This window comes from Populus nigra, chromosome 8 (genome assembly GCF_951802175.1).
Source record: "Populus nigra chromosome 8, ddPopNigr1.1, whole genome shotgun sequence".
Classification (NCBI taxonomy): Eukaryota; Viridiplantae; Streptophyta; class Magnoliopsida; order Malpighiales; family Salicaceae; genus Populus; species Populus nigra.
Genome location: NC_084859.1, coordinates 12,827,722 through 12,854,889, shown reverse-complemented (window position 1 = coordinate 12,854,889; position 27,168 = coordinate 12,827,722). Strand labels below are relative to the sequence as shown.

Sequence of the window (27,168 nt, the reverse complement as noted above, 5' to 3'; positions counted from 1 at the left end):
TGGGAGGTAGCTTATGTTTTTTATATATATAATAAAAGGCATGTTATTTAAGCTTTTAAAGATAGCTCTTAAAGATGTGGTTTATGTTTAAAGGGTATTGTACTTTGAAAAAAAACTACCACACCTTCAAGTCAAACAATGCATAAATGTAAACTCTGATTTCAAAGATGTTAGAATTGGAGATCTTTGTAGTAGGTTTGTGGTGCCTTCAGTTTAGGTTTTTGGGAAAAGATTCAGACACCACAATGGTATCAAGCCAAATGGCAAGAGGAAGCCTGGAGATCAGAATGGTTACCCTGTCTGTGGGTTGCTCGCTGTGATTTCAGATGCTGATGAAACAGCAGATAGGAATTCCGTTGATCAAATAATTTGGGGAGGTAAATTGCAAGAGTGAAAAAACAAGTCACTTGGTTGTTAAGATTTCTAGGTCTACCTAGCAGGAGAGCAAGAAGACCCAGATCCTTCTCTTTATGGAAGCATAGCTAATGATTTCAATTTACGCCCAAGGACTAGCTTGTTCATTTAAATCGACCAAACGTCCGTCCATAAGCTTGTTGAGGTGAGGTTTAAGCATATAGCTAGCGAGAGAGTCCAAGGCCTGAAGGGTTAGTCTCTAGTTTATTTAACCCCTTTACAATCCAATCCAATCCAATCCAAGCCAAGCCAAGCCAAGCCAAGAAATTATTGTTGTTGAAATAATATGTTCCATCCCAGAACCTCCAGCACACTTCTCATTTGCATTCAGGCTACTAATTGATTGAAAACTTGTAATTATTCGCCAAGCCACCTGGCAGCCTGGATTTAAACTAACAAGTTTAGTTCGTGTTTTAAAAATGTTTTTTAAAAAATTTTAATTTTTTTAAATTAATTTCTTATATATATTTTTTCAGATTATTTTAATATATCAATAATATAAATAATTTTAAAAAAATAAAAAATATAACGTTACCTAACTCCAAAACGCACAAATCTTTAAAAAGTGGGACCGTAACGGCTACACCTCTAACAGCAACAAATTATGACATCCATGTTAAGGATGAACTTGTCAATTATGCACTCTTTATAACAATAAATGATCTCATTCAATTCCTTTCTTTATAAAAACAGTGTGTTGCAGAGAACAAGCTCTGATAACAAGTAAATTACGAGCCAAACAACCCCAGAAAAGCATGAAGACTAATACATGTCTTCGGTTGGGAAAAACCAGAGGCCCTAAAAAAATAGAAGTTGTAATAAAATTGTGACCAGGACAAACAATAGAGACAAAAATTGGACACGTTAGGACATCCCAGGGGAAATATACCATCACGAAAAATGGATTCGTCGCCACCACAAGTGATGGTAAGACATAATTCGGCCCTGAGAATGAAGAAATACCGTCAGTTCAGTGGTGTGACTGTGACCATCCAAGGTGGTGGCAAGTCCATTTTCTGTAAAGACCTTGAAAAACGAAACTGAATGAGTTTTCTCTTGCTTTTGGGGGGAAAGGATATCCAGCTGCACCCTCAATCCTTTACTAGACAGCAATTTAGGTCATGGGATATCATGCCTTATAGGTACTGAGCTTGTATTCTTTCTCTATTCTGTTCCCACCATGTCTTCGCGTGCACTTCTCCGAATTGTTCGCGGCTGTGAACATCAAAAACAAAGACAAGATGTCAATGGAATGTAGATGTTATATATCATCAAACAAGATTCAGATGAATACAATATCATAACACCATCTTAAAAAGAAAACCAGAAAAAACAATTTTCTTACGAATACAAGCAACAAAACCATTTTTAAATTCTTACTTTTCATGTTGTTTATGTATCAGGTGCTAACGAAGGGACGGAGCAAAGAAAACATCACAACTTTAAAATAAGTTTTCCTTCAATAGTTTCTGCCACCAAAAAAGATGCAACTTGAAATGTGAATGAATAAGGATTTCCATTACCTGAATCTGACACGCCTGAGCTCCCTGGTGCCATCGGCTAGTTGTCTGATTGTGATGTAAACCCCTGGCTCATCTTGCTCAACCCATTCTGTCTCCAGGTCACTAGCATTGCTAACTGAAATAGAAGGCTCATCTCTAGATGATGTAGTTGTCCGTGATGCCTCTAAAGAAGATGCCTCGAATCTTGGCCCCCCCATACCATAGCTACTTGAACCAGCGTGGTAGTGATGGCTGCCACCTTGGTCCATAGTATCAGATGGAAAATAACCTTTACTTCCAGCAGGTTTATAGTAGTTTCTTGGGGTAAAAGATGGAGCCATAGGGCTTTCCCTTGCAGATTCCAGCCTTGAGTAGGAGGAATCTCTTTGCTGATTAAGAAACAATTATTGGTCAGTAATTTTTTGAAGATGCTGAGATTTTTTTCTCCTATAATTTGACGAGGAACTTCAATATATAGAAGTAGTGATGTGAAAAATCAAAAGAATCAAAAAAAAAAGAGAGAGGAAAAGGAGAAGGGGAAAGCATGAAAAAGGTAATTGTTACAAAAATGCCTCCAAAAACCATCTTTTCATAGTAAGGTTTTGGGATGCCATTTATATCCCAATGTCTTATCAGCTAGAAATGAGACTGGTTACAAACAAGGGTACTAGAATCCCTTAGTTCACATGCTAGAAGATCATTGCTAACTTTTTTTTTTTTTTTATCCCTCATAGAGCTTTAAAATGGTTGAGGCTCAAACATGATTATGTTCATGATCAAGGAAGCTCGAAATGGAAATGTTTTGCAACTCAACTCCTCGATCCACTATTTCTAGAGGATTTATTAAGCGGCAAATTAAGATAGAAGAGATTTACCTCATCCTCACACCTCGGGGGAGTGTGAAGAGCTTGACGATTAAATCTCTGGACATTATAGAGCTCCGTGATTCTGTCATAGTTCTCACCCCACCATCGCTGAGCTTGCCACTTATTAAACATCTCTCGGCTTCAAAACCGAAATGCCTGAGTAATGCCAGTTTGTGCTTATACTACCCAAACAGAAATAATCTATCTATTCTTTTTTTAGTTCATTTATCTGTTTGGATTTGAACTAATATATGCTACTAGAAGTATAGGCTCAAAGACAGTATGTTAAGGATAGCTGATGCACACCTGAAGCGAATACGCTTTAGATCATTTCCCCCATTAGGGAGAGACACGAAAGTAATGTGAACACCTGGCTCCACCTGTGCCATCCATTCCTTGGGCTCATCCTCATCCTCCAGCACCACATCACAAGACTCTGCTCCTCCAGGGGTCCGGTCTCCACCATACAAAGTAGAAAACCTAGAGTCAGCTCTAGTACCTCGATTGTGTTTGGGAGTAGTAAAGTCCCAGGCTGGGGTTGAGCTTGAGCTTCCACCTCCAAAATAGGGGTATGGAACCCCTTCTGAAGCTGCATCAAAGTCAGGGTAAGGTCGCTGTCCTTTCTTGTAGCTGCTGGGACTTGTGCAGGGCTTGCATTGCTTGTAAGCACCAGACATTTTCAGTGCCATGTCCTTGATCTGTACATCATTGAAATACTTGGTTGATTCGAATTGCAAAAGCGTTATGATATATATCATTCATTAAAAAACTGAAATATTTGGAAGTCGCACAATTAAGTTTACAGTGCAGACAAAAAAATTGTAAAAGAAGAAAACTCAAGGGAGGTCGTGAAAAGGATGTGCAACTTTAATTTCATTTTATTTTTTCATATGTTTGTTGCACATAGATACAACCTCAACATAACTCAGGTTGCTTTCTTTAGACTGTCATAAAATGCTGGAAAATCATGCAGCCATATCAACTCTGATACATATTATTGGAAGGGAAAGGAATTGGACTTTTAATCTAATGGAGTGATGCATGGTCATTTGGCAAAGGATCAAGTTGATGCTTGTTAAAAAAGAACAGAATGAAATCAGATGCATCTAAGGGTTTGAATCCAATCATGCCAGTAATTAATTGGCAATTTCATCAGAGAAGAAAAGAAATCCTAAGGTTCTGCTGTTCCTCAAAAACGTCTGATGCCTGAATATAAATGGCAGCAGAAATATTTCAGCCTCCTTAACACGATTAAGGAGGCTAATGCGTAAATGCTTCACACATTTACACACGGTTACAAATATTTATGCGCCTGTTGGTTGGAATAGATTTCATATTCAACAGAGCAGATTTGATGGTGCCTCACTGATTTGTAAATTTTTGCAACCTATGGAGTTCAGACAACTATTAAGAGTAATTTGCAAGCAAGACTACAAATATTTCTCATTTGAATAAACGCGCCCCCTTGTTCCAGAATGAAGTAATGGCCTGTCACAGAAGATGACTGCAAAGTGTAGACTGAATCATCGCATTGGGTGAATAAACATTAACTAGCTGTGCTTATGAAAGGTAGAGACAAGGGCAAAAGGTGAAACATGAGAATTTTTCTATAAAAAAAAATTTGCAGCGGTGAATACTGCAAGGTGAAAACCAGAGTCAACGAATCGTTTTGTACTTTTCTGCTGCAAACTATTAGACGCCAGCCTCGTTTCATTGCCCATTAGCAGAGCAGGCAGATTCTTCCTTTATCCATACAACTATATGATATATTGAGCTTTCTATGCACAGTGGAAGGACAAGAATTCAATGGTGGGCCAGATCAAGGACAATTAAGTCTCTTTTCTTAAATATCACGAGTCCTTTCCTAAAGATCCCACTGTTGTTCACAGTGGAAATATGGGGTCCTTCAATTACATATTCTATAACAAACTTGGCCAGCACAATATTACAAGAGTTTTCCAAAATTTATATTTATTTGTTATCACGAGCATTTCAGGGTTTTTCTTTCTTTTTTTTTTTAAGAAAAAGAAATTGGAAGTGGGTTACCACTGCAAATCTATATATTGTGGTCTGATGGGGTGTTATCACTCTATATATTACAGTCTTGTGAGAGATTCATGATGTTACTAACTGCCTAGCGATACGAGAGACATGGTCGTTTTACTGCAGCACAGCTTTTGATATGTCCAAGGTACTTAGAGGTTCAACCAGCTATAACACCTTAATTTGAACAGGGTTTTACAGTTGATACCGTAATCATAATAGTAGCAGTAGCAGTAAGAGATCATGCATGGAGATAACATGACAAATTCAAAAAGAAAAGGAAGGGGCAAAAAAGACAGGAGAATGAAGGGTGTTGTGTATCATCCAGTCAGCAAGCAATAGGCAACCACGCGGAGCCAAAGAAAGAAGACCGCCCAATATATCAGTAGGCCGTACACACAAGAACTGCCTTGTCAGCCTAGCCAAGTAAAATATATTATAATTTACTACTGCCTAAATTTGGTTTGCAAGAGGAGACCATGGACAGACATGTGAAAGATGCCAAGAGAAGTGAAGGGATGGGGCCGTGTCCTCCCCAACTTGGACCCCCAGCTTCATCAATGCCATCTTACAACTTTGTTTCTTTGCTTAAATGAGCATAAATTCAAACACTTATACAGTGTTCATGTCTCTTTCTCTGGGTGCATATATAGATGTATAGAGCTTCTTTTTAAATCTTTAAGTATTTTATATATATATATATATATATATAGAGAGAGAGAGAGAGAGAGAGGAATTTGAGAGGGTAAAATGAGAGAAGGATTTCAGCTAAAAAAAAAAAAGGATTTTACGAATACTGAAATTACGAAAGTAACATTAGAAGATTTTAAATTGGAGGAACGGAGGTGAGAAATTGGAGAGCATACGGGGATAAAAATGAAATTTAGCCTGGTAATAATAATAAGGGAGAAGTAAAGTGGGACCTGTGAAGTGAGGCTTTTGACGGCTTCTTTTGTACTTGGGGTACCACTTCCACGCGCTCCTCCTTCTTCTCCCCGTCCATCCTCTGCCACTGGCTTGGTACACGCTATGCACGTAAACATTTTCTCTTCTTCTTCCCTTCTTCTTAACCCTGCAAAAGACATTATTACACCCTTGTTATTATGCTGACAGTTATTTCTATGCTTATCTCCTTTGTTTTTTTGCTTTATTACTGTTTTCAGAAACAATGTTGGCAATGAGTGGTCATCCAATCAATTTTTATTCAATCCCTCAGAGAAAAAAAAAATTAAAATAAAAGCTGATAATCTGAGCTGATTAATGTTAGTACGTATGAACCATACACAAGGCATGGTTTTGAACGATTTAATTAGGAGCTTCGACCTTGAAATTGAACAGAAAAAATCCAACTAGTAAGTCGCAAGGAGGTATCTATTCTATTATTCTTTCCAAGAGTACTCAGATCACCATCACAACCATGAAGGGTAGATGTGGACAAATTGATCGGACAATAGAACATTCTTATCTCTATTTGATGATGCGTTTGCCTTCCATGGGCCCTAACTTCTTACCCTGGTATGTTACTCCAATGTGTTTCTATTTGTTTGAAGGGACGCAGATAGAAAAGCACAATCGATGCCCAGAGAGAGAGAGAGAGACCATTCCAATAAAAAGGAATTAGATGACCAAAAAACCAAAGGGAATAAAGACAAAGTAATCGTTGCCCAGAAACAAATGATGGAAACTTAATCCAAATGAGCTGGACCATTATAAGCAAGAATCTAAAGATACGATTTTTGTCCTCGAATTTCAAGGGAAAATGGGGCGTTTTTGGGGAAGGACAAAAGGGCTAAAGAATAAAGAGAAGCTCGGGATCGGAGAAGTAGAAAGAAAATGGAGGGATAAAATAGTGAGTCAATAATGGAAAGGCAAAACAAAAATGGGGACACAGCCCCATTTGAAAGTGGTCTAATTTGATAGACTGTGATGTTCATGCTTTAATCTACAAACCCAATAAAGAATCAAAATTGTGTATGCCGAAGTTTCTGACAAACCCTTTAAAAAAGACAGTCCATTGAATCACATATATATATATATATATATATATATATATATATATATATATATATATGATCTCCCACTACTACCATTCGATAATAATCCATGAAGGAAAAAAAAACACCGAAGAAATGAAGTGTCCTGTGTAGAAAAATTAATTTTAAAGAAACATTATTTTATAAACTGCAATGTCAAGCGCCCTGGAAAGCGGTAGCTGAATAGACAGGGAGACAAGGGAATATTTAAGAAGGGGAAGAGTAAGCAACATTGATATTTGTTTCATGCTTGATAAAACATAAAAATAAAGATATAAAAAAAAAGTATTGCGTCATTATTATTCTGAAAACGACTTACCTAAAGCAAGATGACCCCAAAACAAAACACTCAACACCCAGCTGCTGCCGCTGCTGCTGCTTGCTGTTCCTGTTTCTCTCTTAGCTGTCTACTTTACACCATGTACTGATCTTCATAAATCTTGAGCAGTCCTTTGTTTCCAGTTAGATATATGATTAACTTAATCTCTTGCTTTTATATCCCTCTATTGCTCGCCTCCTTCCAAATAAACTGCAATAAGACAACATTAATTCAGACCCCCCCCAAAAAAAAAAGAAAAAAAAGAAACAGTGCATAGAAAGAAATGCATATAAGACAAGCAAGGCCACATAAAATTGTCCCTCGAGAACTAACAGCAGCACGATCCGACATCTTTTTGGGACTGAACTGGGTGGGTTGAGTCTAAATCATTAAAAGAGCTAGGAACTTACATAGAGTAAAGCTATGCTCTGTTTGGTTGCTAAGAAAGCTTAAAAAGAAAAACCAAGAAAAGAAAAGGGAGGAATTGAAACTTGCAAACGTTCCATGGAACCACTTGCCCAGAATATGCGAATCAAAAATCTTTCAAACAAAGTGACAAATTTAAAAAATTTATGCTATTTTTAGAAGGTGAGGGGGGGGGGGGGGGGGGCAGATAAAAAGATATGAAAACTCTTAACTTCATCAACTTAATTCATGCCCCATAAAAACTGATTTTCTGTTTGTGTGGGGGGGAGGAGGGAGAGAGTTAGATACAGCTCCGAGTTGTAAAATATCAGAGTAAAATGAGACCAAACGGCAACAGAGAACAGCATTCTTTTTAGCCCACCTTGAATCTTCCTTTCCCTTTTTAACAGATTGTAAGACGATACCATAAAATCTTCTAACAAATCTTCATGTAATCAATTTTCTCTTCACTGCCGCAACCCAGAATCCCTTTAATTTCGCTGATAACTTAGAGCGGCTCGAAAAGAAAGAAACAAAGAAAAAAACTCTTTGCTTGCTATGTATAGCTTGCTAGGAGGGCGAGACGAAAATAAAAAAGGCCTCCACCGATACAAAATGCAGCGATATATCAGCAAGATGTATCGGATTTGGAGCTTCCCTCTCAAGCTCAGTACGTTTTCAACGATTCTTCTGCGAGTATTTAAAGTCAGAAACTTACAGACAAGGGAAAGGAACAATTGGGGATCCTCGTATTTATATAGCAGAGAGAGGGGCTTGACGTCGTCGATCTCGGACGTTACTTAACGGCTAAAGTGTGTCCACGCAAGATAATGAGTTACTTTTGTGTCGACGACCACAAAAAATTAAATTAAACTTGGAGACCATAACAGTGCCAATTCTATTAATTTTGTTTTTTAAAATCAAGGTTCAAATCCTGAAGATACCGTAAAAACAAATTATCATTTCACTGGGAAAAATAAGATTCAATGGTACAGTAATAATTTATTTTTTATTTTAAAAATATTTTTTAAAAAATTTAAATATTTTTTATTTTTTTGTTTTAAATTAATATTTTTTAGATCATTTTGAGATGTTAATATAAAAAATTATTTTTAAAAAATAAAAAAATTATTTTAATATATTTTCAAATAAAAAATACTTTAAAAAACAACTGTTATCATATTCTCAAACACCTCATAATCACAAGGTACCTAATTTTATGGTGAAAATATTATCTATAAACAATCTAGTAGGTGGCTCAACAGTAAGAGTTTGGAACTAAGAGTTTTGCTCTTTTCTGTGGTATGAAGTTCGAGCTATGTGATTATTAATATGAAGGCTGCTGGAGGCTTATATGGTTGTTAATTTCACGGCTTGTGAGATTAATCGAGATGCGCATAAACTGGTCCGAACACTCAAGTTAATTAAAGATAGTAATGCCTAAGAAGCTATTGTTTTATTTACATCATGCAATTATAATTGATGAACTCCGTTGAAGATTATAAGCAATCCAAATGATAAATAAGATGGTTTCTTGTGATTTATTTATTTTATTTGGAGGAGATGGTTCTTATGAGAAGCCAAGATAAAAATAGATATAGAGAAAATAAAATAAAATAAAATAAAAAAGAGGACCGTCAGGTTTCTAAAGAACATGTATTGAAAGAGAGACATTGTGATTAAAGAAATGGTCTTGATAAGTGAGGACATAAGGGCCCGCATGTCTAGGTGATGTAAGGAGAGGGGATCTCTTACGTGTATGGTAAGTTGCTTGGGTGGCGTGCTGCGATTGGCCTGAAACCATGGAGGGATTCTTAGGCTGAGGAACCACCCCATTAGGGATTTTAAAAAAAAACAAAAATCAAAAGGGTAGGTGAATATTTTTAAGTTGGGAAATAATAGTATCCACCGTTTGGAACCGTGGTTTAAATAAAAATTATGTAATATTTTTTATTTAAAATTACTTTTTATATTTTTAAATTATTTTAATGTATTAATATTAAATATAAATTTTTAAAAATAAAAAAATATTATTTTAATATATTTTCAAACAAAAAAATAATTTGTAACATACTTTCAAACATTTTATGGATACCATCAAATCCGAATTCTGTAGGATCTTCTTTCTTTTTTTTTCTCATTCCAGCATCGGGTACTTGAAGTTTTCTTCCCTTCTTCTTTTTATAATTGGCTCCACCATTGCTTTAATATTCTAGAGGTTATTAGTTCAAAATAAAAGGTTTTATATAGATTCGGTCTCATCAAGTTAGTTTTAACAGGATATATTATATAATTTAATTTTAGCCTTCCAAATTAAATGAAGGGCTTGGAGTTTTTTAGGTGATTTTATCTTAATTAAAGCTTCTTCTTTTTATATTTCAAATTTAACCAAATCTATTTGTTTTTAAATATCATCAAAATCAATAAAGACAAAACTCAGTCCCTCCCGGATCGTAAAGAATATTTTCAAAATTTTTATTCATAAAATCATTGTATTATTAGAGTTTTTTGGAAAAATAAATATTTTTCTTACTTATTTTTTATTATTATGTATTATAATGCCTTTTTCTATTTGAATTGAATAATTTTTCTAGCTTATTTTTTCTATTCAATATTATTACAGTTTTTTAGTTTTTATATATAAAGGGTTGTAATGATATTTTAGCAAGTTAACACATAAATAAATAAAATTAAGTATTTTAAAATTTTTCGTAATTATAGTATTCTTGATCATTAAAGTTTTTTTTTTTGTAATAAATCATGTTATCTTGTGCTCCCATTTGTATTAGTTGGTATTATAACCCAATAATTTCTTATGATTCTGGTTGAAGATTGTGAAGGATGAGAAGGTTCCCATCAAAAAAAGATATCCAAAACTAGCGTGTTGTTTATATCTATGTCAATTGTTGTTATTTAAAATACTCGGTTCTCACAAATATGTTGTGTTAGGGATCAATAATAAAGCAGACCACACAGAAACTGTATTAGAGATTCATAAAGTGATGACTCATACACAAATGATGATTGTGGAAGACAATTGCCTATTCAAATCTGAATTTAAGAACAAATTCCTTCAACATGGGGAAATTGATGTATTTTGAATATACTTTGATACAATATAAAAAGAAAAAAAAACCACGAAACCGATCTCTTATATTATATAAATTTCAAGTTGTTCTAGAATTTATGGAAGAATTTCACTTGATTTCTTATTATTCTTTAATTAAATCTATCCTTTCTTAATAAGATAATGATATAAAATGATATAATAGTATTTCTTTTAAAAATGAAGAAGATTTTAAAGATTAAATTTGATATGCATCAAGAAAATAAAATATATTACATGGTTTTTTTAATAGAAAAATATTGCCTTTTTAATTCGAAGAACTAAAATTGTATCATCCCCGGCCGTAACACGAGGCACACGGCTAGTTTATAACATATTTTGATAGCCACGTGTTAACAGTTGAGTTAAAATTGATGGTATTTTTACGAAATAAAGAATAAATGTTAAAATCCGTTCCCTTAATAGTTTATCTTTTATTGTTTATAACAAAACAGCTACAACGGAAGGTATGTTTGCTATATATGGCCACAAATATAGTTTACTATCAACGATATTTTTGGTATTCCTAAAGAAAATCAATTGTTTTGTTATTGAAATTATTTTTGCATTTTCAAGTGGCCAACTAGTCATTAATATATTGAATAGAGGTATAAATGTCTTTTTTAATTTTTAAAGCATGATAAAATGATTTAATTACCCTTAAAATCATTTTTTTACATTTTATTAAAATAAAAACAACTTATTTGACCAGCCAGAGCTATAACCAGAATCATTGATTTTTTTTTAATGATTTACGACACTTAAACATCATTTTTTTACAAGAAAAGAACAAGGTTGACCCACGACGTTAGTTTAATTAAATGCACATATTTTAATGTGTGTTTGGTAATACGGTGCAAAATACTTATATAAAAATAATTTAAAATTAAAATTGTATTAAAATAATTTTTTTTTATATTGACACATCACAACTATTAAAAAACACCTTAACAAAAAATAATTTAAAAAATAAAAACAAAAACAAACACTCCCTCTATCTAAGTTTGTGCTCCCATAAGCCCATAAAAAAATCCACATGCGGAACGAGATATGTAGTCTTCATAACCTGATGAATTTAAGGTAGTGTTTGAAAGTATGATAGAACCGTAATTTTAAAAAAAAATTAAATTTTTTTAGTTTTAAATTATTTTTTTATATATTTTTAAATTATTTTAATGTATTAATATTAATAATAATATTTTTTAAAAAATAAAAAAACTATTATTTTAATGCAATTCTCATTAAAAAAAATTAATACACTTCTAAACAATCACTAAATTCATAACGAGCAGGAAAACAAGAAACACAAACTAGTGTTCAAGAATCTATTTCTTCCCATTTTCTTAAAAAAAAAACTACCCTTCTTCCAATGAAATAATTAGGGGCTGCTATGATGTCCAATCAGCAAACACCCCTGCTAGACTCACCAGTAATTATTAAGAGGAGGTGATGGAGTCAAAGTCTTGTGAATGTCTCTACAACTAAGCTAGGTCAAGGAGTTTTGATTCATCCCTGTCAGTGTAAAGATGTTTTTATATATTCCTATACAATGGCCTGTAACTCTCTGCAATCGAGGGTCATACACCTGTTCTATAAAATTTAATTAATATTTCCTACCTAAATTGAAAGGTAGTTGGCCCCTCTGATTCATGATTCCGAGGAAACAAAATCTTTTACCAAGATTATCAGGACCGAATATTTGTTCCTATATATCCTTGTTAAAACATACGCATGCATGCATGCAAGCTGTTTCCATATACTGGAAATCGTCTTGTCATATACTATTATAAACACTGCTCTAGCGCTCATGGAAATTTCGAGGGTGATCTTCTCATTTCGCAATCACTTAAATTATAAAAGAGACTGAATTGATGCGTTAAAGCCGATCCGAAGTGTCCTAATAATTCAATAAAGCTTTATTCTAGCTCTCAGGAGTCGTGCGTGCCGTTAGTACTGATCTCTATCTATTAGCATATGAAACAATGATTATGATTCTAAACTCGATCGAATGTGAGCTTTTTTCATTGCTTTCTGTAAAGGGTTTTATTCAAACTTCATAATTTTGAAAAAAATGAGATCAGATCTCTCGCATAAAGGTTTCTTGTTCATTTATTGATTGGAAAAGGAGAGAGATGCATGATCAAAATGCTATTTCAAGACCTCCACTGATCAAGCCCTTTGATTACAGTACTATTAATACATTAATGGTGGCAAAAACCGGGTCGACCCTGTTTCGATTGCTACATAATATGAAAATTCACTAGCAACAAAGGAAGGAGATACTGGAGAAGTGATGTTCAGGCCGTACAAAAATTCTCCCCTGCAAAATAAACCAAGCCCGGTGGGTTTGGCAAGTTAGAGCCAGAGATTCCTATACAGTGTAGTACTGAAAAGAGAGGAAGAGTAGGTCGCCTCCTAGGAGTGGCGAGGACAAGAGGGACGCACGCCTAATGATCAGAGGGCTTTCTCTCCGTTGAAACACTGGAAAGAGAAGCGATACGTACATTAATGGTGTTTCGAATCCTAATTAATATTCTGTCTCCATTTCATTTCTGCCACTGTCACATGAATTTGGCATGTAAACTGAAGAATAATGGCCCGATTAATCAAGATAATCTTTTATTAAACAGTATTTAGAATATCTGGAAGCTGATTAATTTGGTGAGAAGATTGAAGCTAATAAAATCTATTTTCATTATTAAATCTTAACCAAGTCATTCACGTTGAAATCTAAGCATTTATATATAATTTCTTCTTTCATAGTCTCTACTTGGAGTCAAATTTACTATACGCGATTTGATATCTCCAAAATGTCAAATCACAGTATCGATGCACTGCAAGAGAAGGAATCAACACTGTTAAGAACATACAAAATAGAACCATGCAAAATGTATTATATCTTGTCATAGCAGATTCCGAAGATCTAGGCCATAAAAAAAAGTTAAGAGAGAGAGAACGCACATATCTTGAATTGGCTTGCCATCAGATGTCTCATTAATTATACTCTAATTTGATTTAAAAAGAGATTTTTTCAAAAAACAAATGTAATTTAAAAGTTTTGATAAAATAATATCTTTTTAAAAAAATTAATGAAAAATCATGGTTTTACCTTGTCACGTTTCAGAGAAGCAATATTTATTAAATATTGTTATTCTAAAGCAAAATAAGATAGTTGTCATGTTTCTAAACGGGTTTTGAAATTAAAATCATTCCCAGATAAAAAAACACTGTAATTAAACGCAACGACTCTCTCTTTCCAAACCAAGTCCCCAACCATTGTCTCTCTAAAAATGCTTACCAAATACTTGTTTTTTTTTTTTAATCTTAAAACACCCAAAAATCAAACCCAAAATATTTTGATGGGTATGAAATAATAGCTCATCCTATATTGGTTATTATGAAATAACCTTTAAGATATAAATTTGATTTGTGGTATGAAATAATATGTAAGTGGGCCCAACATATCAAGAATAACTTGAACCAAAAGAAAAATAAACATTATGTTATGATAGCGGTGACTAGTATTATAATATGACAACTAATCTTTCAAAATCAGTTAATCATGTTTTGAAATGTGTCTGTGAAACATCTGTTTCAGCTATAATACAATTGATATTTTTATAAGTATAATAGCTATTACATCAAGCAGAGATGTGAAGCAAATAATTTTATTCGATATGGAATAATTTATCCCTCATTAATTCAGGTTGAATTGACAATGAGCATGGATAATTAAGAGGTCATATTGTAATATTATTCATAATCATATCTACTTACATTCATAATCGAATTGCATTATGCTAGCATGCATTTAGATTAACACCCCTCATTCCGAATTGAATAAGGGTAACATATATCATAAATGGATTGAAGAGTCATTTACCACACCACTATATGATGCTAACGACGAGGTCTTACAGAGGTGTCAATTAAATTATGATTTGAATGTTGATGATTATTTATTATGCTTGTATGAATTAATATGATAATTTTAATGTGTAATGTAGGTATGACAAAGCATATATATACTATATCTGTTTGGTAGTGTATTATTCACAAACCTCACAAAGAGATACGTGCCTTTAATTTATTTGATACTCCTGGATGATTTTGATGTCATTTCCACATATAGCTATGAATCTACTATCTTGACATGTCTGTATGGATATTTATGTCTTATATGTATGAAAGGGGCCAAACAAGTTAAGGGATGTTTGTTACTTCTACAAATATGAATCGAAAAATTTAAAATCACTATTTATATTTTAAATGTTTGTTGTTAACATGAAATATATAACTTGTTTTTATTTAATAACAGTTATGGTCTTGAGAGCATCTTCATGTGGGGTGACCCTAAATATTCAGATTTATGCTTATGACTTTCCAGACTGTAGGGGTTACACTTTAGCTACCACTAGAATGCAAGTATTGCAATGTTATTTTGCAATTAAATGTATTTATATTTTGTAATTTAAACTTTTAAAAATACAATTAAACCGGCATATTTGTAATACTAGATGGTGTACTAATAAAATATTTGATAATAATCCAATATATGTGCTATTATTTTATCAGAATAGGCTAGACAGGCAGCATGCTATCCATGTATTTTTTTTTTTGAACTACTTGGTAAATAAAAAAAACTTAACTTAATCGAATTATTGTTGTTTAATATTTTAAAAAATTATCTTATACGGGTCATGTAGACACCTTATTTGAGTGAAAGATTTGCAATTGCTCCTATTTACACTAGTAAGATAAATATTTTTTTAGATGGTTGAGCTACATTTCCCAAACTAAGTAATATAACAGTTCAGGTACAAATAACAAATTCCAGTCAACATCGATACGAGTGATGCTTTGCGTGTCATAAATCATCAGGGTAAAAATAATAATTATGACTGATTAAACCATCATAGAGCTTATATATTATAGTGAGATGCATAGAGAAATGAGATATTTACAGAGATATATCTTATGATTACAGATGAGGAGTAATTCATGGAAATACTAGGATAACTAATATAGTTTAATTGCTATCGCAGTTCAGCACAACAATATTTAATTATTGTCATGGTTCAAAACCGTGACGTACAAAGATCTGTTGTTTGAGCAAAACTTTTTGTTGTGGTATTAATTCATAATATTTTTTAATTAATATTGATGTCTGAATCAATTTGTGTATACCTTTACTAATTTTATGGGCCTGTTATTAAATTTATAGAACTTGAATTGATGATTTTAAAAAAACAGATCCAGTTAGGCTACATCCCTTTTAATTGTTTAATTTATCTTAACAAAAAAAACAAAAGGGAAGATGAAGAAGATGAAATACGGTCAAAGTATGCAACTCAAAGAACAACCTTCCTGAATCTTTGGACAGTGAAATTTAGTACGGTTAGTAAACGTATGGTCACAACCGGCTGTGAGCGGTGACTACACAGAACAGGGGTTGTTTTTTTTTTACATGTCTCGGGCAGTGTCCGTTACTCAAGGGAGATGTTCGCTGGCTGTTGTCGGGCAGCAGTACAGGCTGCTATTTGCTGCTGTGTCAAGTATATATTTGTGCGAGCAAATGCTATCTGTATGTGCGAGCTTGTGCTTCCATCGCTTTAACTTTAACCTCCCCCCCTTATGATTTTTTGTCCCTAGCTTTATTCCTGTCCTGGGGCTTGGGCTAGCTTACTTGTCTTTAAGCAAAGAATGCCTGGAACAGAGGGACAAACCCTCATTTATGCCCTTATTTATCCATCCATCCATCTCTCCCTAGAAAACCACACCCACTTGAATTCAGCTCTCGTTTTTGTGCCTGTTTAGCTGTGTTTAAAAGACATCAAATTAATAATATTTATGTTCTGCTGTGCTGACTGTCGCTGATGAAACAGGCTTGATTTGAGGGTAGCCAATGTGGGTTTCTCTCACTCTAACGAGGGTGTTCTTGCCACGTTGTAAGGATATGGAGAGTTAAACTTTAGCTAAAGAGGTCCCTACAAGATCTTCTTGAGCAAGAAAAGCATAGTCAAGGTCCAAAGCCATTCCATGCCCGCCCATTACCACATAAGATTTAAGTTTTTATTTTATTATCATCGGTTCTTTTCTCCTGGCTTGGAAGCAAATTCAAAAAAACCCAACATTTAGCTGCAACTTTCGTCTTCTTTCACATATATCTTTATCTAGTTTCTATGTGGAAATAAGAAAAAGATCAATATTGGGAAAACAAAGGTACATCAATTTACCAGTACAGCATGTCAGGCCATAGGATTTAGGACTATAAACATGATGATCTTCCCCTTCACAGTGGAGTTGCTCTTGCACCGCATCATTGCACTTCTGACTAATGGGCATTACTATTTGACCTTCTTTCTTCATGCGCGATGTTAGCCAGGGATATTGATGGTATTTGCTGCTTTTTACTATATCATTTGAAATCTATCATCTGAAAAGGCTTTTTTATCTATATTTATTTTAGTCTTAAATTATTATTTTTTATTTTTAAATCATTTTAATATATTAATGTTAAAATATATATATATATATATACATATATATATATATATATATATTATTTTAATACATTTTAATACGAAAAACATATTAAAAAACAACATTTATAATGCTTTCAAACAACCTAAAACATGATCTTTATAATCATTGTGTTATTTATGATTATCAAATATTTTAACTTTTTCCACAAAATTATTATATATATATATATATATATATTAATAAATTATAAATGCGAGTAAAAGGTTAATATCTAGTGGATTACATGATTTATAATGACTATAAATAATGATGATTCTCATCAAATATTTGAAGTTAGGAATTCAAATTGGAAAGTCTTATATAATAAATAATGTAATTTTAGTTAATGTTACATAATATACTAAAACAATTAAATAAATTATTGCAGCAATTCATAATATCATAAAATATTTTTTTAATTTCATCTTTTTTTTTAATTGCAACTTTTTATAACCAAATTAATGATCAAACTCTAAGAATTTATTCAGGAATGAAAAATTCCAGCAAAAGAAAGACAAAGGTGTAAAACAAGAGAAATCTCATTGTTAATCTCAAATTCATGTGAAAAAATACTTTATAGTTCATCTATTTTCCTTTTTCTTCCCTTTTGGTAACTATAGTTTGTAGAATTTTAGTTTTTGTATAAAAGTTCATTCTATTTATTTTTAATCCATGAATGTGAAAGAAAGGAGAGAGAAACTCATTGAATTATAACGAAAGAGAAAGAAAATTATTGGTTGACTACATTACAATAATAAAAAAATATTGATTTTGGTATCAACATATTTTATTTGACAAGAACAATCTCATCAAGGTGTTTCTGAACCATCATTTTGCCTGAAAAAATAGATTAGGTCGAGAGAGAAATTTTTTTATAGTTTGATATTGTGTTTTTGGACTGTTTTAAAGATCTATTTTAGGTCAATAAATTAGTTTTTTTTTTTTATGTTGTAAGGGTTTTATTAGGTGAAAATGGATTGAAAAAAATAAGTTTTTAAAAAGAAAAAAAAAGCCCTCCAATTTTCTGGCTACAACTATGGTGGCCAGATTTTAAGCAGGCAGATGATGTGTCATGTAGCTTTTTGTTTTTTTAAAGCGAACGACTAGATATGTCATCCACTGTTTTAGGGGGGAAAGAACAAAGAAACGACTAGGCATGCAGACATGGCCTTGCATAAAAAAAACTAATTAAATATTTTTTTTATGATGTTTTAATATGATATCGTTTAATTTTTACTTAGTTTATAAATAAAATTGCAATATTTTTTTTTATATTAGTAGGTGTTCTTTGCAACTTTGCATAGTATTTTTCTCCTTTAATTTTATTTATTCACTTTCATATGGGTGTCCCTTTTTAATATCATTTTATTAAAAAAATTGGTTCCAAATAATAAAGTTATTAAACATAACTGGGTTCATGAACCATGTTTCAGAACTATATATCCAGATCTACATTTATCTCTCATTTTACAATTTAGTATTTGGTTAACTATCATTTAATTTTTACTTGGTTTTCATATAAGATGATAACATTCGTTTTCTAATATGAGCATACATTCTTTTTGTTCAAAATTGCATATTTTTCTTTTGAATTTTATTCAATTGTTTTCATATGCACATCTGTTTTTTATTATCATTTGATTAAATAAAAAAATGATTCTAAGAAAAACTGTTACTAAAAAAAACAGAGTTCATAACTTATGTTGCAAGATCAAATATCTTGATCTAAATTGATTTCTCAATTTTTCAATTTAGCCTTTAATTACCGTTAATTTTTATTTTATATTTATTGACATAATGAATTTTGATTTATTTAATTATATAATGCATCAACCTTTCAATTTACAATTAGAATTTCTTATATGTGTCAAGAACTCGTTGAAAAAATCATGCTTATTCATTTTTTGCATTGTATTTTTTTTATTTGACCCGCGATGAAGCGTGGACCAGATAGCTAGTTAACAAAAACTAAAAGAGGTGATGCTTTAATGTGCACTATCTCACTAAAAAACTATTCATTGCAATAGGTTTTTTGTAATTTTATTTTATCTCTCAACTTTTGATTTATTAGAGATCGAGCTTCATAATTTGTCGCGATTTGTTTTCTACACAGTTATTTCAATCTCTTTACTCATGTTGTGAGTTTAACGAGTTACTCCTTTTTACTTGTTTTTCCCTTTATTATAATTGGTGGTTTTATCAATTTCATCCTTCAACATTAGGTCAGTTGAGAATTATAATTCATGATTTGTTTCGGTTTAATTTCTATTAGGCTATCTCAGTCTCATGATCCGGATCATGAGTACAAATTAACCTAAATTGACTTAAGTCATTTTATTTTGTCCTTTATTTAGAGCCCCCCCCTCCCCCAAATTTCATTCATTAACAATGGATCGACTGATAATTGTTTTTCATAATTCGTTTTTATTTGCTTTATATAAGATTGTCATAGTTTCATGACATGAGTCGCGAGTTTGACAGGGTAACCCAGGCTAACCATGATTTGTTTTTAGTTTGCTTTCTATAAGGTTATCCTGATCTCATGACCTAGATCATGAGTTTGGTAGGTTAACGCGAGGTGACTCGGGTTTGTTTTTTGTGTTCTTTTTTAATTGATTTTTTTTTAATTTTGTCCTTCAACTTTGAGTTGATTAACAATTGAGCTTCACAATTTGTTTTGATTTACTTTATATAGAGTTATCATGGTCTCATGATCCAGCTATAAATTTGATAGGTTAATCCAAGTTAACTTACACCGATCTAATATAATGTCATCTCAATATTTTTTTTAAAAAATATCTTAAATTTGTTTTTAATAAAATTATATTTTTATTGATTATTCAAGTTATTTTTAAATCCATCAAATTTATCATATCATGTCAAATTAATCACCACATATATAGTTTAAATTTCTTTTCACTGGAAAAAAAAAAAAAAGAGTAAACAACACCCTTAACCTAGCATAGCATAGCGTAGAGAACCTACTAGATAATTACATGATCACTGCTCCGTCTTGCAGTAACAAACCTTGTTAAGAAAAAAAAAGAGAGATGACAGGCGGTCTGCTCTGCGAAGAATATTTAATCACATTGCTGGATACAGACCAGTTTCCTTTCTTTCTAAGAACAAAAAGGCATCATGCAAATCTTCCAATCAGGACCCATTATTTGCTGGAAATGAAACCGTACGTCAATTCATGTTGGTTGATAATTGAATTGATTTCAGTCTTATTTTTTTTATTTTTTTAAAAAAAGCATTCAATAATCAGGGTATAGAAAAGTCTCCCTCCCTCCCCAGATGAAATTCCAAGAGAACCACCTGAATCTCCTTTTCCCAAAGCATTAAAAAACTGTATGAAAGGTAAGGCTGAGATTTAGACTTTGTTTTAACGTTAGGAATGTTGGGGTGTTGAAACAATGATATAAATATCATGATGTGTGCTTTGAAAAGTGATTATAAAGCTAATTCAGCGATCCACTCTCCCTAAAGCAAAGATATCTTCATCTCAATCCCCAAGTCTTTCCCTGTTTCCAATGCTTGATTAACTTAGATTCTGCGTCTGTCTCTTTTGATTTCTTCTCCTCTTTCTTTCCTTTTTTTATTTTTTCCAGAGATCAAAACATATGATGTGCTCAACCCATGCTGCATGTTAAAAGAAGAGACCATCTGGATTAACCTTTTACTCCTTCCCTGAATGCACGAGGCCGGCCCTAACAAAACTAAGTATTTTTGGATTCACCAACGGCCATTTTCTCCTTATATAATCTAACAAAACAAAAGTCAGATTCAAATAAGGTTTTCGTTTTCAAATTCTTCAGGGTATAAAACACTCTGAAGTGTTTCGATCAAATCACATGGAATAAGTAAAGACTAGCAGATTTGGGCCATCATGTCCAAGGGCAAACAGCAATGGTATAAGCTTAAAATTCAACGACTCAAACACTCTCTTTGACGACAACTTCCCATGGAAGGGAAAGTTCGATCTCGGGCTCATGACAAGACAGAACATTGACGAGGCCCATGTTGGCAAAGCTCCCATGTCCTTAGCTGCTTATTCGACAGGAGAGCTATGTTGAGGCCTTGCAGAAGACCACGAAAAACCCATAATGCCTCTCCAGAAAGCTCGTGTTGAGTTCAGAGATTGGTCACATGGAATTACATGGCGGACGTCTTGAATATGTCATGTATATAAGTGTACTTCCACCCACGAAAGATATTCTTTCACTGATAATTCTAAGCAGACCCAGAATGCGAAAAACAATAACTACGATTTCTTAATAATCAGAAATCCATAAAATCCCACCTGAATTGAACAAGAAAGAGACATTCCTAACCGGTCAATTAAAAGAGAAAGCTCGATATGCTTAACTGTATCTTACAATAAAACCGAAAGAGATTCTTGGGATTGATAAACAGAGTGTGATTACCCATTTTAGACTCCACAAAAACAAAAAAAAAGGAGAGAAAATACTAACAAAAAAAAAACTATTAATAGAATATGTGTAGCATTTTTTATTCCCCACTGAGGGGGGGGGGGGGGCGAAAAAAGCATTAGCCCTCTCAGAAGATAATAATTTCTTCCACCTTATATTGGAGAAATATTCATCCATATATAACCTATCATATGACATTAATAGAATATGTTTAGCATTTTTAATGTTTTTTTACAAATACATTAACAATATCACTTACATTTTAAATGAGATATATTATTAGATGAATCATAAAAAACCATCTATCAATAAATAAAACTTATACAAATCATTAAATTAATCCAAATAATCAAATTAGTAAAAGAATAGATTGGGTCTTTCACTACGCCACATATTTGCACTATTTTCTAGTAGGTGTTGAGAAAAATCTGATAACTCGAGTTATAATTCCAACAAATTAAATAAGTTAGTTTTATTTGAATTATATGGGAGAAAAAAAAAAAGGCAATGATAGCAAACAAATATATATATATAAAAGCAATCATGTTAACATGGAAAAAAAATCTTTATCCAATAGCAAAAAGATGATATTTAATTTTTAGTCAATTAAACATGGAAGAATAAAATATGATAAAAAGAAGAATTAAAAAAAAATTATGTGTGCTAACTCGAGTCAGCATAATAAACATGTAATATGTACATTGAAGGGTGAGTTAGTCTAAATTAACTTGATAAGCTCGCGTCCTAAGTCATCCTAAGTCATGAAGTCAAAATAATTCGATTGAAATTTTTTTTTGAAGAAAACCACAAAACTATTTTGTTTAAAAAAAGTGTCGAATGACGATATCGAAAAAGAAAATAAGATAAAAAAAAATGTCAATATCTATTAACTTTTCAAACTCATGATCTAAGTCATTGAACCGGAAGCCATATACATGAAAAAATCATAAAGCTCAATTTCAAGAAAATGAAATGTTGAAGGATGAAATCGAGAAAATAAATTACATAAAAAATCCAAAATAAAAAATAATATTTAAAAGAATGAGGGTTAAAATTGAAATAAAAAACAAATTAATGGGAAATAAAATTTTTTTAATTTAAGAGTTAAATTGAAAATAATAAAAATATTAACAAAAAAAAAATCAAAAGAATAAAAACAAAAAAAAAACAATACATTATAAACTTGGATTGAATGGTGAAATTAAAAAATAATAAAACTTTCATAAAAGAGTCAAGAAATAAAATCAAAAATTACAAAATAAGAATCAAATTAAAAACATTAATACATAATAATAAAAAGAAATATGAACACGTGGAGTTTTTCAATATGTTTTTTAACATAAAAATATTTTAAAATGTAAATCAAGAAATATGAAAAAAAGAAAAAATCTTCTGCCCATCAAAAAAGGCCTGCGTGCTGGCTTGCAAAGTCAAGTCCACATAGGTGGGCCTTTAATTTTTTTTTTATCCTCTGCAATTCTTAAAAAAAAAAAAAAACATATCATCAATAAATTCTAGCAGCTGTGATGACCGATAAAACAAGGTTCCTGTGTTTTCTGTTTAAAAACTTATTTTTAATTATTTTTTTAACTCAAAACACCTAAAAACTTCAGCAGCTGTTGTTGCTGGTGTGTTGAGTTATTTATTGTTGCTACTGGATCCAGGCTGCTGCGTTTGATTTCTACTCCGAGCTACTGCCGAAGGTTTGCTGGACTATTGTTGTGTTGCAGGAGGCTGAGAAGCTGCTTATTGTTGTTGTTTGAGCGAAAGGAAGGCTGTTACTGCTATTTTTCTACTATTGCTGCTGTTGAGACTGTTTTTTTTCTGCTACGAGAGGTTGTCGTTGTGTTTGGATGTTGTGGAAAACATTGCTAGCTGTGTTTGCTACTGTTAAAGGGAGAAAGAAGGTTGCATTTTTCTCTCCTACTAATCAACTTATCAACATGAGCTCTAAATTACTAGTTTAACAAGGATTCTAAACACAAATCTTTTCTAACATGGATTCCAACATAGATTAGTATCTAACTAATATCTAATAGTTATGTGGAAATCGAAGAAGTATATTTGAGAGGCATGCAACTTCATTGCAAGAAATTAACCTTATATACCTCATAATGATTGATTTTACACACCAGTCTGATGATCGTTTGCTATATAACAATGGATTGGTTTGTAAGAAAAATATTTAAGATTGATGATCAACTGTGAGAATATACATTAACATTGATTCTTGCGGAACATGACGAGATTTTCATATTTTACTCAATACTGATCATCTACATTAATCCCAGACTCACAAATACATTAAAAAAAAAGCTTGAAAAAGAAACATATAGAATATATAAAAAGATTACTACAAAACTAGTTCATTAAACAAAAAAAGCAAAACCAGTCATTTGCCCTCTCCATGCTCCCTGCGGTTGCTTTCTTTCTTTCTTTTTCAAGGGAGAGGCCCATAATTACATCATGCATGAATGTAATGATGCACAGTAACGCTTTCCCTTCCTTTTAAATCTTCACCTACCTGCCTTTTTCAAGATTTGAATATGAGACATCGATCGAGGATAGAAGGTGAACAGCGTATCTCACAACAACCCCTCCTTGTCGAAATCCATAGATGACTTACAAGAAGGCGGGAGGGAGTACCTGGATGAGAAACCCCTTCCCAAAAGATCATCATCTTCATAAAGTTTTGCACCCTCGTCGAAGTTAAGGGCATAGCTCGAAGGATCATATTGGAATTTTCCATGTTGAGGATTGCCACCGCCTGGCTTCTTATTGAACCTCCGCAGGAATGTTTTCCATTTAGGGCCTGCAACTAGTTCTGACCAATCCCGGATTTTCATCCATCCCTGAAACCACCATGATTCTCGGTTCGCTGTGCAGTCTGCAGGCTTGATTCTTTGCCAAAAGTCTGATCCAATAATACAACTGCAATATGACGGTCGATCTGTGGTTAAGAATGGTATCCAACAGCACCCTCTTTTGGCAAAAGCGAGGTCATGGATATCATCGTTATTACCATAAGAAGAAGGGGAAACATCTGGGGCCTGAGAGGACATTTGATCAGGGCTACCAGATGGGTTTGCAGACCACAAGAGAGAATCAGAAAATAATAAATTAGTAAGTCTCTCCTCTGCAAACCCTAGATGGCTCTTAAATTGTTTTCGGGCGGTGACATCTCTCACTAATAAGAGAGGAATTGTTGTAATTTTTCTTTTTTGGGATGGCCTCCTTGCATCTGGAGGTTATGACAGCAAAAGAGTGCGGAGTTTAGAAGGGTAGAAAGTATAAATTGGGCAATTAGCACGTAATAAATAGTGAAATGATACATAAGCAAGAATATTTTGCGGTGAAATAGCATATTTTCCTATGGCCACATCAATTAAATGTTATTGTATGCGAGAATAATGATAAAATTTTAATGGATATTGTTGTTTATAACTGTGATTTTTACTTAAATTCAAAATTAATTAATTAACTAATTCATAAAAAAAAAATCTAAAATTATCAAAACCAGAACCTCAAAAGTTTTTGAAATTTAAAGATTCAACAATTAGAAAAGTTTTTGTATATTTTTATCTATAAAATATATTTGAAAGAAAAAATTTATAAAATTATGATTTTTATGTGAAACAATCGATTGGTTATACAATTGTATCCAACCAATTGACTGGTTGGCAAATATCGAGCTTCAAAAGCGTTAATTTTTTAAAAGTTGCTATTATCAAGCGCGACAATTATCTTGTCGTGCTTAAAAATAATAATATTTAAAAAATATCATGTTTTAGAAGCGCGATGAGGTGAAAACATGTTATTTTATTAAAAAATTTAAATTATTGTGGTAATTTAAATAAGAATTCAGGTCCTGTTTATTTGCTGGAAAGTAGTTTCATTTTAGAAAGTGAATTCTGAGAAAGTGAATTCCAGAAAAGTGAATTATTTTTCGATATTTGATAGTGTAATGGAAAATAAGTTGGAAAATACTTTCCAGTGTTTGGTTATGTCATGGAAAATGAGTTAGAAAATAACTTATTAATGTTTTATTTTCTCAAGTTTATTAAAATAATGAGGAACAAATCTTACAAATTAAAAAGTTGAATGAGGATGAAATTGAAAAAAAATATAATTTCATAAATTATCTCAAATAAAATAAATAATAATCAAAATAATAGAAATCAAATCTAAAAAATAAAATAAAAATGAAAGATGAAGAAATTAAAATAATAATAATTAACATTTCATAAATTATTTCAAATAAAATAAGTAACAATCAAAAGAATGATGACCAAATTTGATAGATAAAAAATTTCAATAAGAAAATGATAAGGGAAAAGCAAATAACAATTATAAAAATGAGGACTAAAGTTAATATAAAAATTAAATTTTAGGAGATGAAATTTAAAAATAAATATTCTAAACAAAATATATATAGCAATCAAAAGTTTAAGGATCAAATTTGATATAATCAGCAAATAATATGATATTTTTAAATTTTTCACTTTTTTCAGGAAAACACTTTTCTGAAAACCATGCTAAATTTTTTTTTGACTGAAAAGTATTTTTTATTGACTAACTTTTTTAATGACAAATAAACATAAAAAATTTAAAATATAATTTTTTAAAAATTCACTTTTCAGAAAATAAATATAACCTTACCAGCTGGTAAGAAAAATGTTTTGGTTTTGAATTTTTTTTTTTTTTTTGAGGTACGTCGCGGTTCTCCTTTTGTAACATTATGGATGCTTCGGTGCAAACCAAAAACAATAGATTAGATGCCAGTGTACGAGCATTATGACCTTTTCCCTTGACCAAAAAAGGATTCTATTTATGTACATCCTTCCTCAATAGTTTTTTTTTTTTTTTTTAATTTCATTTTCTTAGCCAACTGATATTGAACTGTCAGTCCTCTCTCTAATAATTCTTATTCATTTATTATTTTTACGGAAGTTCTTGTCAAAACCCTGAACGGTGCGTTTTTTATTAATTAAAACCGTTGCAAATCCTGCTCCTCTCAAATTCAATACAATTAATTGGTCCAAATGGGCTGGAGTCCGGCCCATTTCTCTACTGGATTTAGGATGTAAAGAGGCCCCCTTGACCTCAAAGCACAGATCGGTGAGTCAGAGGTCCAAGGACCCAGAAATACTAGCACAGAAAGCATTTAGTTGGGGCATAACGTGGATTAATTGGAACCTTTTTTTTATTAATTTTTCAGTGAATACTTGGTATTATAATAGTTTTTGCGGTTATTATCTAAAATAATAGATTTTAAAAAAATTGTAATTTTTTTAATTATAATTTTAAATATTTTTTAGGAGGTCCAATACAAAACTATAGTTCGTATTTGTTAAAAAAATACATATAAATATATAATTGGAGCAAAATGTGCCGCACTACACAAACAGATGCTTAAAATTCGAATTGAACACATCGCAAATGACAACATAGAACTACAAGTGGTGTGATCATAAAGAAGAAAAACATGGGACAATTAGGTGATAATTAGTCATGGGAAATTT

General features: G+C 32.0%; 2 protein-coding genes across 2 annotated transcripts; both read right to left on the bottom strand.

Annotated features, from left to right (window-relative positions):
• Nucleotides 1-1,059: 1,059 nt before the first annotated feature.
• LOC133701103 (protein BREVIS RADIX-like) lies at nucleotides 1,060-8,294 on the bottom strand. The gene is made up of 7 exons (XM_062124904.1): nucleotides 7,965-8,294; nucleotides 7,178-7,387; nucleotides 5,749-5,897; nucleotides 3,089-3,480; nucleotides 2,792-2,921; nucleotides 1,938-2,305; nucleotides 1,060-1,629 (listed from the first exon to the last, which is right to left on the bottom strand). Exons 3-7 carry the CDS (start codon nucleotides 5,866-5,868, stop codon nucleotides 1,551-1,553), a joined length of 1,089 nt encoding a protein of 362 aa, XP_061980888.1. The 5' UTR covers nucleotides 5,869-5,897; nucleotides 7,178-7,387; nucleotides 7,965-8,294; the 3' UTR covers nucleotides 1,060-1,550.
• A 15,937-nt stretch (nucleotides 8,295-24,231) lies between these two features.
• On the bottom strand, nucleotides 24,232-24,708 carry LOC133701944 (uncharacterized). The gene has a single exon (XM_062126142.1). The coding sequence runs from the start codon at nucleotides 24,706-24,708 to the stop codon at nucleotides 24,232-24,234; it is 477 nt and encodes a 158-aa protein (XP_061982126.1).
• Nucleotides 24,709-27,168: the final 2,460 nt, after the last annotated feature.

Bases quoted from the DNA above. Each gene is read 5' to 3' on its own strand.
- LOC133701103 (XM_062124904.1), bottom strand. From the start codon at position 5,868: ATGTTTACGTGCATAGCGTGTACCAAGCCAGTGGCAGAGGATGGACGG. The intron at 2,922-3,088 runs GTGTGCATCAGC...TCGGTTTTGAAG, and splicing joins CTAAAGCGTATTCGCTTCAG to CCGAGAGATGTTTAATAAGT. The intron at 2,306-2,791 runs GTAAATCTCTTC...TTTCTTAATCAG, and splicing joins CCCCGAGGTGTGAGGATGAG to CAAAGAGATTCCTCCTACTC.
- LOC133701944 (XM_062126142.1), bottom strand. From the start codon at position 24,708: ATGTCCTCTCAGGCCCCAGATGTTTCCCCTTCTTCTTATGGTAATAAC.